This window comes from Taeniopygia guttata, chromosome 1A, assembly GCF_048771995.1.
Source record: "Taeniopygia guttata chromosome 1A, bTaeGut7.mat, whole genome shotgun sequence".
NCBI lineage: Eukaryota > Metazoa > Chordata > Aves > Passeriformes > Estrildidae > Taeniopygia > Taeniopygia guttata.
The window spans coordinates 55,619,314-55,635,652 of NC_133025.1; the positions used below are offsets into that span (position 1 = coordinate 55,619,314).

Sequence of the window (16,339 nt, forward strand, 5' to 3'; positions counted from 1 at the left end):
TGGTGTTCTGTACAGGCTATGAAATAGAAAAGCAGAACTTTTTGCTTGCTTATAATTAGAAAGTATTTAATGTTCATCTCCTTGTTGCATTAATCTGCATAATTACCATCAATATCAAAAGTGAATTATGCTTGCTTGCTTTCCTTCCCTGATTTTAACAACTTGATGGCAGTTTAAGAAAGAAATTAAATCTTCTGATATTGATGAGTTGGGACAGGCTTGGCCATCAAAGAAATGAGGAAGAAATTCTACTGTATGTGTGACTTAGCACTGGGACAGATTGCCCAGAGTTCATGGAGTCTCACTGGAGCTATTCAAGGACTGTCAGGATGCAATGCTGTGCCATGTGCTCAGGGATGACCCTGCTTGACCCGGGAGGTTGGACCACATGACCCACTGTGGTCCCTCCCAAGCTGACCCATTCTGTGATACAGTAACATTCAAACTGATTTTATAGGAAAAGGAAAGTTTATGTATTTTCTGTAGTCATACATACAAGGAAATGTGGAGTACACAGTGATTTTCCACTATGCTATGTACCCGCCCCCCAAAATCTATATTCATAGCTGTTCTCAAACATCACACATGCTAAAAATGCACCTTCAAAGTACACTAAGGAAAATCTGGTATGCATCTGGAAGGCTGTCATCACTGTGCACTGGTCTTGAACTCTGGTTCTCTGGTAGAGAGAGGGCTCCAGGTAACATTTGTTCATGAGATTCTCCACCCCTGCAAGTCCTACATGCTCTTCTGCTGTATTTTGATTTTACCCCTGGATAAGTGGCCTTTACATTTGTCTTGCAGGGTCTTTATTTGACTGGTGCTCACTAGGAAAAGTGAGCCATAAGTATGTAGAGGAAGATAATTTATTAGCAGTGTTCCCCAAACAGTTGTCTTTGATTCACAGGTATCAGTGTTTAAGTTTCATTAAATTGAATTTCTTGTTATTTGGAAAATCCTGTTTAGCAAGTTGCTGATGCTTGCTATTTCAGTAACTTACAGCTTTTTGAGAAGACAGCTGGGTTAATACATTATTGAATATTTTTAGAATCCTTTAATGCTGAGTTCACAGGATTCTCCAAGTGAAGTAGACTTAAAAGTTGAGAAGTTTTTGAAGAGAGTTTTCCTTTGAAGTTTCTAAGGGTTGCTTCAGTTCTAGTGCCAGTGAAGCTTAGAACGTGTTCTGAAAGTCTATAAATAGCAGCAGTAAAACAAGGGATTTAATTTGGCAAGACTTATCGATGGGAAGGCAAAGGAGGCCACAGCTTACAGTGGGTACAAATGTGTGCTGTGGTTCTACAGAACTGGGTAGATATGAGGCTTTTAGGGATAATTTTTCACTGAAATAGCACGTTACGATGACTCAAATTTCTCTCATGTATTAGGAGAAAAAAAAATTGTGATCTTTCAGATGTGTTCACTTGGATTTAAGATACACGAGAGAACTTCTGCCTGTGTTAGGCTAAATATTCTTCACATTAGAAGCCCTCTTTTGTCTTTCTCCAGAATCAGGTCATGTAATCTTCAACTAAGTGTCTTTTTCTAAAAGGTAATACACTCAAATCAGATTTTGCTTCTATTTTATTTTGTATTTTATTGCTATTTTTATTTTTTGTGTCTATTATTTTATTATATTATTTTTTGTGTTATTATATTATTGCTGGGTTTTCCCCCATTTTTTTGTAGTTAGATGATATCTCCATCATGTCTATTATCATGGCTTGTAACTTGCTTTCTTCAAGGTTGCTCCAGAGCTGTCCAAAGTAACTTCAGAAATTGTCACTGAGAAATACCGTCTTATTAAATTGATCAGTGTAAGCCAGTAACAAGAAGACAAGCACTGAAATTGTCTCTCTATTTAAACACTCCTCAAACGGTTAAATATCCAACAGAAGCAAAAACCACTGAGTATAAATGAAATTAAGGCACTGACGCACTGTGTTTAGCATCCCAGAGGTGTAAATGGCCACTGCTTGTTTCTTTTTTCTTCCAGGTTATAGGAACATTCTTCCATACCAGGAGATGAGTTCCTATAGGAAAATGTGGTTGGAAATGGAAAGCAATTGAGTGAGATTTGTCAGCTATTTGGCTCTTTAAGCCAAAGCAAACCACGCATTTATTTTGCAGAACCAAGGAGGAAAGGAGTTGATGAATTAAGGGCTGGCCTGATGCAGGAGGATTAAACATTTGTACTAATTAATGGCCAGTTAGCAGAGCACCATCTTGATCTCAGTGGAGGTCAGCTGGATGGGGGCCATAAATCCAGACTGCAAACGGGAGCAGCCCCAAGATGCTTCATTCCAGCTAAGTGCGGTGGTGGCCCTCAGCTGCTGGGACAGTGTTTAATAGGTCAGAGTTTGGGATTTGCAGATCTATCCCATTCCTGCTGGCTGTGCAGCTGCTCAGTACTGGTGATAATTGTTCTAGGGCTTCAGTAGGTTTTTACTGTGCTCTGTTTTCCCCTTGCAGGCTTTTGGCCAGTCCTTCTCTGTTCACCGCAAAGTGGCCGAAGATGGCGAAACGCGGGAAGAGACTCTTCTCCAGGAGTCTGCATCCAAGGAAGCCTATTACCTGGGCAAGATTTTGGAGATGCAGAACGAGCTCAAGCAGAGCAGGGCTGTGGTCACCAACGTTCAGGCAGAGAATGAGAGGCTCACTGCTATTGTCCAAGACTTGAAAGAGGTAAATGGGGCTGAATTTCTTTAGGGTATCATGGATAACATGGCTCTGAGTAAACAAAATAGTACAGGAAATGAAAAGACTCACCTCCCAGTCGGTGATATTCCCAGAAACCACATGGCCTTGAGAAGGCTACAATTTGAAAGGAGAAAATATAATTTTTGTTGGTTTTAAACAATACCACCACCTTAAAAATATAATAAAACCAGTTAGAGAAGCTGTAATTTCCTAAGCAGCCTTAGCATTTTGCATTGTATTTTATAGTACTGAATTTTACATCAGCACGTTTTCTGCACATTTCTGATATTTATGCAACTTTTCTTTCTCAGGATTTACATAATTTCTCAGGTATTCTGGACTGCCTAGAATTAAATGAAGCTTTTGCTGGTTTTCTTCTACTTGTGAAGCGAAATTAAAATGCATGCTCATGTTCAGAAAATGGGTAACAGTAAGGAAGTCAGATGTAGTTATTGACTATATGAGACATTGAATAATTTTGATGGAGAATTAAGTAATATTTAATAACTTGCCTTTTTCCCCCATTGGAATCTGGAAATAATGGAGTGTAGCAGAACAACTACATGAAGGGGAAGGCAGCAGTTGGAAATGAACCCACATCTTGCCGGCATTCCCTGGGCATGCTTAGACATAGGGATTCTCCCCACTGTCCAGCTGCTGGAGGAGATCTTTCCTATGTGATTCTGGAAAGTGATTACTTAATGCATTAATTTGCTAATATTAATGGTTGCCATATTTTCTGTAGCTGAATGGAATAGCATCCTTTTAGCCTACAGAAACCCCTGGAACAGGGTATCCCTGCAACTGAGGCCTTTACTCCCACTGAACATTTTTATTTTACTGCACTTGCCCATAATACAGATCAGGTTTCGGGAAGAAGTACACACATGCCAGTTGTTCACATATTCCAGTTAAAATATGTGATTGCAATTGCTATTGCGGGGGTTAACAAAAGAAAATCAAATCTATTTTTAATTATTTTTGATCTACTTGTCCTAAAATCCTACCTTAAAATCTTCTTGGTGGCAGACAGCCAGCTGCTGACAGCCCTGCCTGCTTGGTTTAGCTCACAGGTCCTGATGACTTTGGGTTCAGACACAAATGAACAACCAAGTTAGAAAAAAAATGCACATTTGTCTTTGTACTCCATTTTTTTTCTCTGGGATTCCTTCAAATGCAAATCTCCCTTCCATTTTCTATGATGGTTATTGATCTGCAGTTTGTTCACGAGGCAGTTTCAGTACCTGTCCTCCCTGGAATATTGATTGTCCTCATTTCCTTGGTGATAATAGTAACCCCTAGTGTGAATCCAGCTGCAATTATTTCCTGCTCTGATGCTTAATAGAATCAAGCCACAGTAGTTAAAGTGCAATAAAGGAATTTGCTTGAATAAAAATAAGGCTGATAAACTGATTGTTATTATTAAGATGATGTTGTACCCCAAGTATCAAGTCTACATGGAACTTTTATTTTGTGTTACTACAATCAATGTAGGAAGCATAAATGGAATTATTGCAGTCACTTCATTACATCACACACTATTATGATTAATTACTTGAATAACAATAAGAGATAGAGGAGAGATTGGCACCTATTTCAGGCTCTTTGTGGTTTTTTTCCCACTAAATTATGCTGGTATTTCACCTTGTGCTCAAAGAAGTCTTACTCTTGTGCCCAGCCTGGTATCCCTTGGTCCTGTGGCTGTCATGTCCAAGTGCCTGCTGAAAGGACATGATCTTCTCCTGTAAGTGTTTATGAATTTGTCTGCTTGGTTCTGCCTCCTGCAAGCTGGAAAAAGCAGACTAAACTTACTCCAAATCTTGACAGCTACAAAGGTGAGGGAATAAAGTATGAAGTGTCTGGTATGTTTTGGGATATAGCCAGAATTAGGTGCTGCTGTGGGTGGATTGCTACAATGAGGAAGAAATTTGTCTCTTAAGGCAGTAAATCTGGAAATCTAATTAGAGAAAAAAAAGAAAGAAAAAATGTCATTTTTGTGTGGGCCTTTGTACTGGGTGATGCAAAGGTAGATGGGTAGATTCTGGACATAAGTTACCTGATTGTATCCTGTCCTTTCCCCTCCCTGGCCACTACCTCTTCCCCTCAAGAAAAACATGCTTTATGGCTGTTTTTTTGGCTTTAAGATATTTTATATACTAAACAAACAAGGAAAAAAATAATTCCTTTCACCTTCAGTCTTAATATAAAGGTTTGAATAACTTCTGTGTGGTTCTGGGAATAGTGTTTTTGCATGGATGACACAAATGTATGGTAGTTTCTCCATGCACTCATCCACTTAGGATACTGAAGACTGATAGGTGGGTTTTCAAAAAATGACCCCTGTTATTGGTATCTAATTCCAAAATAATACACTCAGTGCTTCTCCACTCTGCAGCTTGTCATGGGAGTTAGCTGATGAATTCATTGTGCTCTTTGAATTTGCACAGAAATCCATAGTCACATGAATGTGTATGAGCATTTTCTGAACCATCAGAATGCACTCACATGAATGCTGATGGCTTTTAGCAATCTTGGGAATTCCTTAGTCCCGCAGTTTAAAAATTCATACCTTTTAGCAAGTATCTGCCTTACAGTCACAGCTGATGTCTGCAGGGCAGCTTGACCTGCATCTCCCTTCCTATAAAAGGGAATGTATCAGGCTCAGGTCTCTGGAGAATTATGCACCTCAGACTGCAAAAACAAACAAACTGATTTCAGTCCTACATCTTGAAAAAGATGCTTTTCTGAGAACTTGATCATGTGCTTCACCCTGATGGGCATTAATGAACCAGGAATCTCTGAACATAGATAGCTTTCTACTTCATGTTAAAATGATTAAAGGACTAAAACACCACCAGCCTTATTTTTGATGTAATAAAAATCCCTAGAGTGTTGGATAGGAATCCTATTAACTATTGCCTAACTAAATAAAATACACGTTTTGAAAAGCTCCCACCAAGACCTCAGATAGGGAATGTAGGCTGTTTAATTTGAACAAAAACTATACAGATTTTAAAACTGAGACCAGAGATATAATATTTTAGCAGTGAGAGACTAGATTTACAAAATCTGTATGTCAGGCATCACACAGTTTATGATGGTGGCCTCTCTGTATGGCGAGATCATTGTGGTTATTAGATCATGTAACCTCCTCTAACAGTGTATAAATTGCCCTCATTTATTATAAATGTTTAAAAAATACTTTTCTTTGAAAAAACACTTTTAATAGACAATCTTTTATCCTTTTGTAATTTTCTGGAATCTGTTTTTCTACCTATTTAAAAGCACTGTTCACTTATAGCTGGGAGATGAGTAACTTTTTTCTCATTTGTGCCAGTGAGAAAATCTCTTCTCATGATAACCATAAGTATTTTATTGGTGTATAGAGATGAAATCACTACCTTGAGAAGCTGATAACTGGCAGAGCTGGTTGACAAGCCCAGATGACCCAGCTCAGAAGCTGGAGAAAGTTTTCCATGCTCACAGACAGGAAATCCCCATATAGAGGTGATGTGTGTATATACTCCTCCATCATGGGAAGACTGAACACCATGGAGCTGGGCATCTGACTCAAAACAAGTGGCAACTGGAGGGGAAAGAGAATGAGGCAAAGATTGAAGCAGGTGGCAGTGTAGAAAATGGAGATGCGTGATGGCACAGTTCAAGATTTTTAGGTGTTATGAGATTAGGCTGACGAGTTGTTTGGGGTGGGTGGGTGAATGTCTTGTTGTCTGAAGGGGCTGGCAGGTATGGATCAGCTCTTTCTTCCCATTAGAAATAGTGAAAAGGAGAAAGCCAGGAAGAAAAGGGTTAAAACTCATTGGCTCTCTACAAAAAGCCACTAGAGCAGCTGCATGGATTGCAGAAAGAAATGGGCACCTGTGTGCCTGCAGCCCACGAGATAACAGATGAACAGGGGGCTTTATGTGATGACAATATTAATGGGCTGTGGAAACAGCACACACCTGGGTTTCTGGAGGGCAAAAACAGGAAAGAGGGCAGTGGAGGAGTGGGTGGAGAGAAAAATAGAAATTTGTGATGTATTATTTGCCAAAAGCAGGTGAAAAAATGTCTAAGGTGAAGTTGTGCTGCCCTGCTGCCCTTGCAATCAGTAGCTAAACATAGATTCACTTCAGCAGTACAAAAATCCTGCATTTCATGCTAATCAGAAAATGTGTGGGCATGGTAGCCTGGATTTTTTTGAGGGGAACTAATGTTTGAAAACAGAAAAAAATTTACTATCATTGTCTTCAAGCTGGCTTTCATTTAAAAAGTTAATATATATATAAGCACTGGACTTTCTATATGAAACATTGCTTAAATCAAAATTTGCTGTTTCCTATTTAGAAATTATATTTTTTCAAGCTGAAAAATTAGGGTTTTTTTCTCTTACAATTTTAAGTAAAATCTGAAACTTTTAAATGTGAGCACATGTAGTCAATATGCTGTCATGGTGCAACCAGAGCAAACACACCAATTTCAAATTCTTGTTTTTCTGCTTTGGGTTTAGATTTGGGTACATAGTGCATCTTGTATAATGTAGGATGCCCTTAGTTCCTTTGTACATTCAATTGTCATCTACTGCTGGAAGCTTCTGCAGATGTTATGTGCTTCAATTTTTACCTTTTGTAAAATTTTCTGTCCATCTAAAGGTATGGCTTGGCCTGAGGTCTGTCACTACCCTGTTGAGTACTGCTGTTGGAGCTGCTGGGGTCTTCCAAGGAGAGTTTTCCCAGCTGGCCACCTCACCCAGAGATGTCCTTCCACTCTGGTTCTGTGGTTGTGGTGAAGTTTGGGGCTCCAGTTTGTTCTCTGTCCTGGGATTTGTGAATCTACTTTGTTCTCTGAAGAAAGAGCCCTAGCAGTTGGTTGGCAGGCTCTTTGTTCCTGCGGATGAAGCTGTTCCACATTATTGGGAGGTAGTGTTTTGTGGGACTGAGCAAGCTGATGAGAATGACTGTAGCCTAAAGGCTAAACTACTCAGATGGGAATAGGGAACAAGTTCTAGTCCCTATTTCAATTAATATTGGATAAGAAATACTTAAATATTAATTGGGTCAGAGAGCAGGACCCCAGCCTCTCCTCTGTGAGGTGGCTGCCCTCAGCAAAGGCTGTCTCCATCCCTTAGAGCGTGGTCTGCAACCTGGCTCTCCCACAGCAGGGGCTTAACTGCTGAGCTCTTGGAGAGAGGTAACTCTGGGTAACCAAATGAGGTGACTTTTACCAACTCTGCACTGAAAAAAGACAGAAAAGCTAAGTCTGGGAGAGGAATCACTGCTAGGAATGATGTGCTGCAGGAACACCTTTTAGCTGCTTGGCTGTAGTGACAAAGCTAGTGAACTCTCTTCACTTTTGTTAGCTTGCTTTTCTTGTAGTTGTCTAATTTCCTTTGTGCATAGAACAGGGAGCCTGTGGTTGTGCTCTGGTGTTTACCCCAGATAGTGAAGTGATTTAAGTGACTGCAGTGTGGACTCTGACCATGCAGCATCCTTCCATGACCTCATTAGCTCCCTTGCGGTGTTGCCCCATGCTTTCAGTGTCTGCATCCACAGCCTTATCCCACTCTATCTATGTGGAGTGGAAATTTGCTTTGGCATCTACGCCAGTCAAAGAAAACTTGCATTATAAATATTTATCTCCTTGCTGATATTAAGGTGGCACTTACAGCAAGAGCCTTGTATCATGACCTGGACAAGGAGATCAAGTGCTCCCTTGGCCATTTTGTGGATAACACGAAGCTGGGCAGAAATATTGCTCTGTTGGAGTGGAGAAAGGCTCTGCAGAGCGATCTGGACAGGCTGGATTGATGGGCTGAGGACAACAGAATGAGGTTCAACAAGGCAAAGTCCTGCACTTGGGCCACAACAGCCCCATGAATCACTACAGGCTTGGAAGACAGTGGCAGCAGCTGAACATGAGCCAGCTGTGCCCAGCTGGGCAAGAAGCCAATGGCACCTGGCCTGTACCAGCAATAGTGTGGCCAGCAGGAGCAGGGCAGGGATTGTTCCCCAGTACTCAGCACTGGAGAAGCCACACCTCAATTCCTGTGTCCAGTTTTGTGGCATGAAAGACATGACAAGAAGGACATTGAGGTACTGGAGCAAGTCCAGAGAAGGGAAATGGATCTGATAAAGGGTCTGGAGCACAAGTCCTGTGAGGAGCAGCTGAGGGACCTGGGGGTATGTAGTATGGAGAAAAGGAGGCTCAGAAGAGCCTTGTATCACTGTTTGCAACTTCCTGAAAGGAATTGTAGTGAGGTAGGGATTGGTCTCTTCTCCTAAGTAACAAATGGTAGGACAAGAGGAAATGGCCTGCAGTTGATGCCAGGAGAGTTTGGACTGAAAACTAAGAAAAGATTTCTTCACCATGAGAGTGCTCAAGCATTAGAACAGGTTCCCCAGGGAGGTGATGGAGTCACCAGCCCTGGTGGCATTTAAAAGAAACATAGATGTGTTATTTGTGGATGTAGTTTAATGGTGCTCTGGCCATGCTGGGTTAATGGTTGGACTTGATGATCTTAGAGGTATTTTCTAATCTGAATGATTCTATGATTTTTAGAAGGAGATAATTAAGAAAATATGCTGGAGTATTCAATATGGACATTGTTAATGGTGTTTTGATCCTAATGGACCTTAATGTAAGCGCTGCTTTTTGAAAAGAAGCTGTAGGACTGAGATGGAGTGAGCTCTAGTGCTGCTGCAGCAGCCCATGGACATGACTGAGGGGTGGGTGTCAGGTATCTGAAAACAAAGTGGGGATGGGTGTGATAGAGAAAGGGCAGAACTGTTCCTCCTGGCAGGAGAGTGCTCACATCTCAATTTACGGCATTTTTAGCATAATCAGTAGAGTTGACAATATTTACATTCCTTTGTTGTGAAAGTTACTGTCATCTGGTTAGAACCAGCTCTAAATTAGGCTTATACTATGCGTTATTTTGCCCACTGAGAGATGTTTTTATTTTCTCCCGCCTGTGCTTAGAAAAGCCTGCCATAGGGAGATTGTGCCAGGCCATCCTCATAAATGTTTCTCTCTTCTTTGATGATAGTGTTAATGGGTGATGTTTTTGCCTTAAGAAGCTGCTGAAATTGCTAAAAGTATATTGTTTCCATCTACTTTCAGCAAAAATTTCAGATGGAGTTTAGTCTGAAAGCTTGTTACATGGTTTCCTCTGCTCTGTACATGTACTTTCCCAGTTCACAGGACTTCTGAAAAGAAACAAAATAATTTTCTTTGCCTTGGAGACAAAAAGATACAGCAAGCTGTGGCCTGCAATCCTATCAAATCTCTCTTCATGCTGTGAAATTAATGGGTATACTTATAGACTGATGTGGTCTCTCTGTGAGAGAAAGAGCTTTGAGTACTGAGAAGGAGCAAGACCACTGTCAACTGCTCTGAGTGTTCTTATTAACAGACAAAGATTTAATTACAGATCTGCCATTCAGCTCCATCTTCTGACTTAGTTACCATCAAATGCTTTCTTTGGGTTCTTGCTTCACAATTTGGCTGACAAACCACTCAGGTGAAACCAAACATTTCTATGGAAAGATTCACCTTTTTGTTCCCTGAAATGTGGTTTATGATCCTAAATTGCTATAAGATGGTTGTTTCGAAGTTCATACTCCTCATAAGCAGCAGCTGTAATAGAATAGGAAGATCAGGAGTTCGGGGTAAATACATTTTGTGGTGGCACTGTTTTCTTAGGGTAACCAGCTCATTGTTTTGCTATTCTTACCCTCAAATATACTTGCAAGCCACCAAAAGCATCTTTGAGTGGTTGTGTTTGCAGTTAATGAGCCCAAACAAGGATTTTGGATACAAATTTGGGACTTGACACATTCATGACACTGTTTTCTTTGGCAAGGTTCAGGCATTTAGCTCCGCTGGGAATAGCAGAGTCAAACAATGGACACTAGGGAGGTCAAAAAAAGGCCAAGTGGGATAATGGAGCATAACCAAGAGACTGTTGCATAAATACAGAGTCTCTTATTAAAAATACTCAAATGCCCAGCTCCTTCTTTCAGAAAAGGGGCCTCAAATAGAGAATGAAAGAGGGTGCACTTTCATTGCCCTTGGTATATTTGGGCAGCAATTAATCAAATCGGGATCTGGCAGTGCTGGGTCTTACATAAGTTCTGTGAAAGAATGACCCCTTATTTGTGCCATGGTGGTGTTTCCAAGCCCTTTGTGTCCCCCTTTGTGCAGGGAATTGAGTGACCACATGCTGAGAGGACAGCTCTGGAAGCCAGAGGTGTTACCTGGGTTTAAAGAAGAGTGAGGCACATTTCATGGGGCATTGGGCCATCAGTACTGCTGCCACCTGGAGATCCAGTCCCAGTGCCCAGGACTGGTAGGGGATGCCAGGGAAAACATCTTGATATAATATCCTTGTTTCCCAGTATCCCACTGGTATCACACACCAGTGGCTGCTTGGATATTGGACTAGCTGCTCTCTGAACTTGTCAAGACATTATTTTGCTTTTTCTTGTGGCCTCTACATTTTAAAAATGTGTAACTTTTCTGCCTTGCTTTTGTTTCTGGATGAGGAAGGCCTCTTAAGAACTTTTTGTGCTGACTAATTCTTTTCAGTACTAATGTGCTGGTTAAAAATAACTTGGGCTTTTGTCTATTCAAGTGTGTGGAGTGAGATGTTTTTTGGCATTGCTGGGATTAGGTGCATTGCCAGTTTTTACAGAATCTTTGCAATGTGATCTCTCAGGAGCAAGAGCTCAGGAGCTGTGTTCACCGTGTACCTTGTGACTTCATTCATTAGCCTGGGATTTAGTGAGAAAGGAAAAATACCCTGGGTGCCAGACTTTGAGTCTAAAAGCTTAAGTAGCCTTCCAGATAAAGTAAAGGCATAAGGAAAAGGAAAAATTATTGCTGGAAGTCCTCACTGCCTGAGTACATAAGCAAATAGGGCATAAATTGTGGTGACATGTGTCACTGATAAAGAATATTAAACAACAAATGAAGGTAAGTTTGTTGCCCCTGTTCTAATTAGTTTCCTTTGATTTTTTTTTTTGTTAATATCCTGAGCAGTTTTCAGTTAACAAAAAAAAAAAAAAAAAAGATAGTTAACGTTTCCCTGAGAGACTTCTTCCCAGTCACTCAGTGTTAGAATATGCCTGGCAATTGTTGAGTGTTTTATGCCTTCAGTACTCATTGGGATCTCATTGGGATTACAGAACAGCAATCTGGGTGTATTCCCAGCCATCAGTACACAAGGCTCACACTTCTCCTCTCCTGGGAATCCACACATGCACTGTAGCCCTGCGTGATTGTACCTTCTGTTGTTGATTTTCTCCTGTTCCCTCCATATGGATGTGTCACTGCCTGTTTTCCTTCCTCCTAAACTTTTTTTCTCATTTTTAAGCAGTACAGAGTGGATGGCACTGACTGGTCAGAGATGAGATCCACCAAACAAAACTGAAAAACCCAGCGATCTCTACTGGAGCTGTGATTAGTTACTTGGACCTTAGGGAAACTCTGGGTGCTAATCACATGTGGACAGTAATTATCAGCCAAAGTGCTTGAGCTTCAAGTTTATTTTCAGTCTATATTTTCTTGTCTTTTAATTGATACTAATTTATTTGTAAGGGTTTCTCCTGGGATTTACTAGGTCATTTTGGCTTTTCCTGGGGATATGTCTTGGCTGCCAGGACATGGAGCATTGCCTGTGACCTGACCCCAGAATTGCACGATTTGTGAGGTGCAATCAGAGCAAGATGGAGCAAAACACATCAAAATTATGCCTTTGGATTGTAAGCAACTACTAAAGAGGTTTTTTTAGCAAAAATTGTGCCCGCCCCCCCCCCCCAACAAAATGAAAGAAACCATGTAGAAACAAAACCTCTGAAACCTTGGAAATTATGAGGAAAGTCAGCATCTTTGGGGTTTATATTTTTGTGCTCTTTATGCTGGTATTTCCCCATTTAGATTCATTCAGACTACATCTAACAAGTCTGTTCTGTCTGGAAACCTTGAGGCTATCCTTAAATGTGGTCCTCTGTGGGGCAGATTCTTCTCTTCAGTTCCCCACTTCTGCCTCAAAACCTCAAACTCATTACCAGTTTGTCATTGGTGTGAAATCATTAATAAGCTCTTGGCTCCCATCATCTGTACTAATTGTGCTTTCTACAACAAGGGGAAAATTTCTAAGAGGAAGGTGACAGAAGGGTGAACAACCAGAGCCTCAAATATGCCACCTCTTTTTCTCCCTTTGCCCTTATTACAATATATGACACAAGCTGGTTATTTTTAGTTATTCTCAGCAGTCAGTGCCAGTCAGCATCCAGGAGGTGGGCAGCAAGTCAGGCAGAGGTCAGACAGTGTTATCACCCTTTCATTGTGATGGTCAAATCCACCCTTAAGCTTCAGGATTGAGAGAAATGCATTTTTGCTGGCAAATGTTTTAGATGTGTACGTGCAGATGCTCATACATAATCAGAGCTTGTCTGCTTCTATGATGTTATTGTTAAAATAACCCCCATCAAATAGGTAGGACTAGATATGAATGCAATTTTTGCCTTTGCTGCTCGTTCATTCTGCCTGTGTAGCCTTTCCTTTCCCTCCTGAAGCACAGTGTGTTGGCTCTTTCAGCTAAATGTGCCTTGAAGGCATCATCGTAGAGCTGTGATTTTTCACTTCAGTGGAATGGTCGGGCTGTCTGCTCTGACACTGGCTGTGAACTCTGCCTGAAGAGTGGCTGTGGCATCACAGTGTCAGCTCAGAGTGAGCTGGGTTAAAAATGGGTCATTTTCCACCAGCCCTGCACACCTAGTCACGAAAAGGGCATCCAGAGGCAATGCTCTTCACTAGTGCAACACTGTGAGGTTTGGCTCATGACACAGGGGTTTTTCCACTTGTTTGTTGGGGTCCCTTGTGTCTTGTTATCCCGAGGGAAGTGGCAACACAACAGCAGTGAGAAGATAAAGGATTCTGCTTATTTCCTTAGTAGCTGGATGTGATTAAAGTGTCAGGGGCAAAATTCTGGGTCAGTGTGGAGGAAGGAAAGTGTTTCTTTCAGAAGCAGCTTCTCTTGCATGTCTGCTCTTCTCTGACTATCTGCCCTTCCCAGATAAGGCACACAGAGAGACGTATGAGAAAAGCAGGGAAGAAAGAGTAGAAAATTCAAGAAATAGGTATGGATGGGGGTTGGTTGTCAAATAAATGGGAATATATTAAAGGGAAAACTTGATAGTTTGGTCTATATCAAGTCACTCTGCTGGTGTGCTCCACAAATGTAAGAAGAAAACAATGTCCTTGGTTTGTTATCCAAGGCAGAAATGCAGGGAGGAAGAAGCCCGGAATCTGCAGACCCCTTTGCAAGATGTTCATAGGCACATTGTAGAGCTCGAGCTCACCTTATTTTCGCAGCAATTCCCATTGCCATTTTACTGCACAGAAGTTGCTAAACAGATAAAACATATCTAGAGATGTAGATTTATATGATTGGTATGCTCTTGATACTAATTTTATTGAGAATCTTTGAGCCATTATTGTGAAAAATGCGTATAATATGATTGGCTCTTCACAAATATTAAAATGAATACTATATGTGTTATGTTGGAAAGATATGCTGTATTAATCTCTTTTAAGTAGTGCTGTATTAATCTCTGTTAAGTAGTGTGGTACATACAGTTTTTAGGCTATAGCATAATATTAAAATAGAAACAATGTGATATAAGATAGTTTTGTAACTAGCTCAAGGAATGAAAAAGATAATCAAGAAATTCTTCGCATTATCCTATCTGGATAAGAGATAACAGCAACAGCCACCAAGATTCCAAGAGAAGAATGATTGTCTCCTCATTGGGAAAGCTCAGACTTCGAGGAACCAAGAAGGTTGATTTATCAGATGGAGGGGGGAAAGCTAAAATTAAGCAGAAACACCTTAGTTTGAAAGGAATGTTTGAATCATGTATGAAATATATGAATATGCAATAGGCTATTGCTTTTAAGGGGTAATCCTTTGTTAGCAAGGTGTGCTTGTTGGTGGAGTGCCAGGCACCCAGACATCTGTAAGTCTTTGCTTTTTATTGTCTCTTATTATCCTACTTTTCATTACTATTTTCATTACTATTAAACTTCTAAAATTTTAACAAAAGTGAATGGTGTTTTTCACAATCATCATCCAAATATTTGAGCTTTGGAGGCCAGGATGTACAACTGTTTTTATGCAACTTGGTTTGCCAGTGCTCTGTAAATGTCAGTGGTGATTTGAAGTCAGCCCCTTGACAGCTTTCACATATTCTTTTTGCTTTATGTTTTTATCTATCATAAATACTTTTGAAAAGCCAATTATTAGTTTTACATTGCCACTTTTCTTGCCCTCTAGAATTTATTACTTACTCTTTTTTCCTCTTAACCTAATTTCTTCTTTCTTCTTCCTCTTACCAAATTTCTTCCAAACAAATCTGCTCGGAGATGGAGCTTTATGCGAGAGTCATAACTGCCATAACTCTGTTTTAAAATAAATCACTTTATTGACTATAAGTGAAATTTAATCTTAAATTGCTACTAGAATTTAAAAACACTTCTGTATTGTTAGTCCACTTGGAATGATATTAACATTTTCAAGGGAATGTAATGACAGTGCATGTTTTGAAGTTCAAAAAGTGAAAATTTTAGAGTATTAGGAAGGAAAACAAAAACTAGGTGGGTCTTTAAACTTAAAATGGGAAGTGCACAGCCTTGGTGGTGTTTCTGTTTCAGAAAACCTCCACCTTTTAGCATGTTATCAAGAGTAATGAACTCTGATTTTGTGATCAGCTCCAGCACAGGGCAGCTGCACCACCTGCCCTGTGCTGAGTTCGGGCTCTGGATTTCCTGGGTGAGCTAAGGACCAATTTTTAGGAATTCAGTGCTGCAGTGAGAAGCTGTTACCCAGCTTCTCACTGCAGCTATCAGAAAGGCAAGGCAAATAAACCACTAGCTCAGCTTCAGCAGCATTTATGTAAATTAATCATTCTTTTGCCATATACTTTAGGGAATCATATTTCCTTTTCATACCCACTAATTGCATGTTGCAAAGTGAAGTGCTGAGTTACCATACCACAGTCTATATTTTTGTTCTTAGCTCCATTCAGAAATATCAAAAATACTGATTCTTTGCACAGTCAGAACAACTGCTGCAGCCTCTGTAACTCTGTGCCTTGAGGCAGAAAGAGCCATGATCAGCTATTTAAAGACTGGAGAGTTAGCAAAAAGTGTTGGGTTTTGACTGCAACTGGAAAGCTCCTTGCTATCCAGTTGCAAGGTTGCAAATATATTGGAGATTATTTTCATCCCTGTTGTCATTTCATTAAAAATCTTGGCAATAACTCAGAGTGAGCTGGAGAGGTAATCTTTCTTTACACCAAGAAGCAAATGCAAAATCTGGTTTATCATTCTGTTTTTCATATCGTATTGCACTGACCTCTTCCTCAGCGGTTGTAAGCAATTCCAGGACATTAAAACCAAAATACACCAGTTTCTTCTTTATTACATGCCCCTGCTTAAGGAAATTTAGCCATGACTCTTTCTTTTCTGTCTAATACTGCAGCAAAATTTATAAGCTACATCATCTTGCAATGCTTGTCTTATTTATTGCAAGAAGCCTAAAACCACAGTCAGTTTTTGTTACATTTTTAAAGCATTTTTC

General features: G+C 40.3%; 1 protein-coding gene across 11 annotated transcripts in view; it reads left to right on the forward strand.

Moving 5' to 3' along the window:
* BICD1 (BICD cargo adaptor 1) overlaps positions 1–16,339 on the forward strand; it is a 164,693-nt gene that overhangs the window by 79,116 nt on the left and 69,238 nt on the right. For all 11 annotated transcript variants that reach the window (XM_072923518.1, XM_072923519.1, XM_030263275.4 and 8 more), the window contains exon 2: positions 2,470–2,682. In XM_072923518.1, the coding sequence (XP_072779619.1) occupies positions 2,470–2,682 (213 nt within the window). The remainder of the gene's footprint in view (positions 1–2,469; positions 2,683–16,339) is intronic.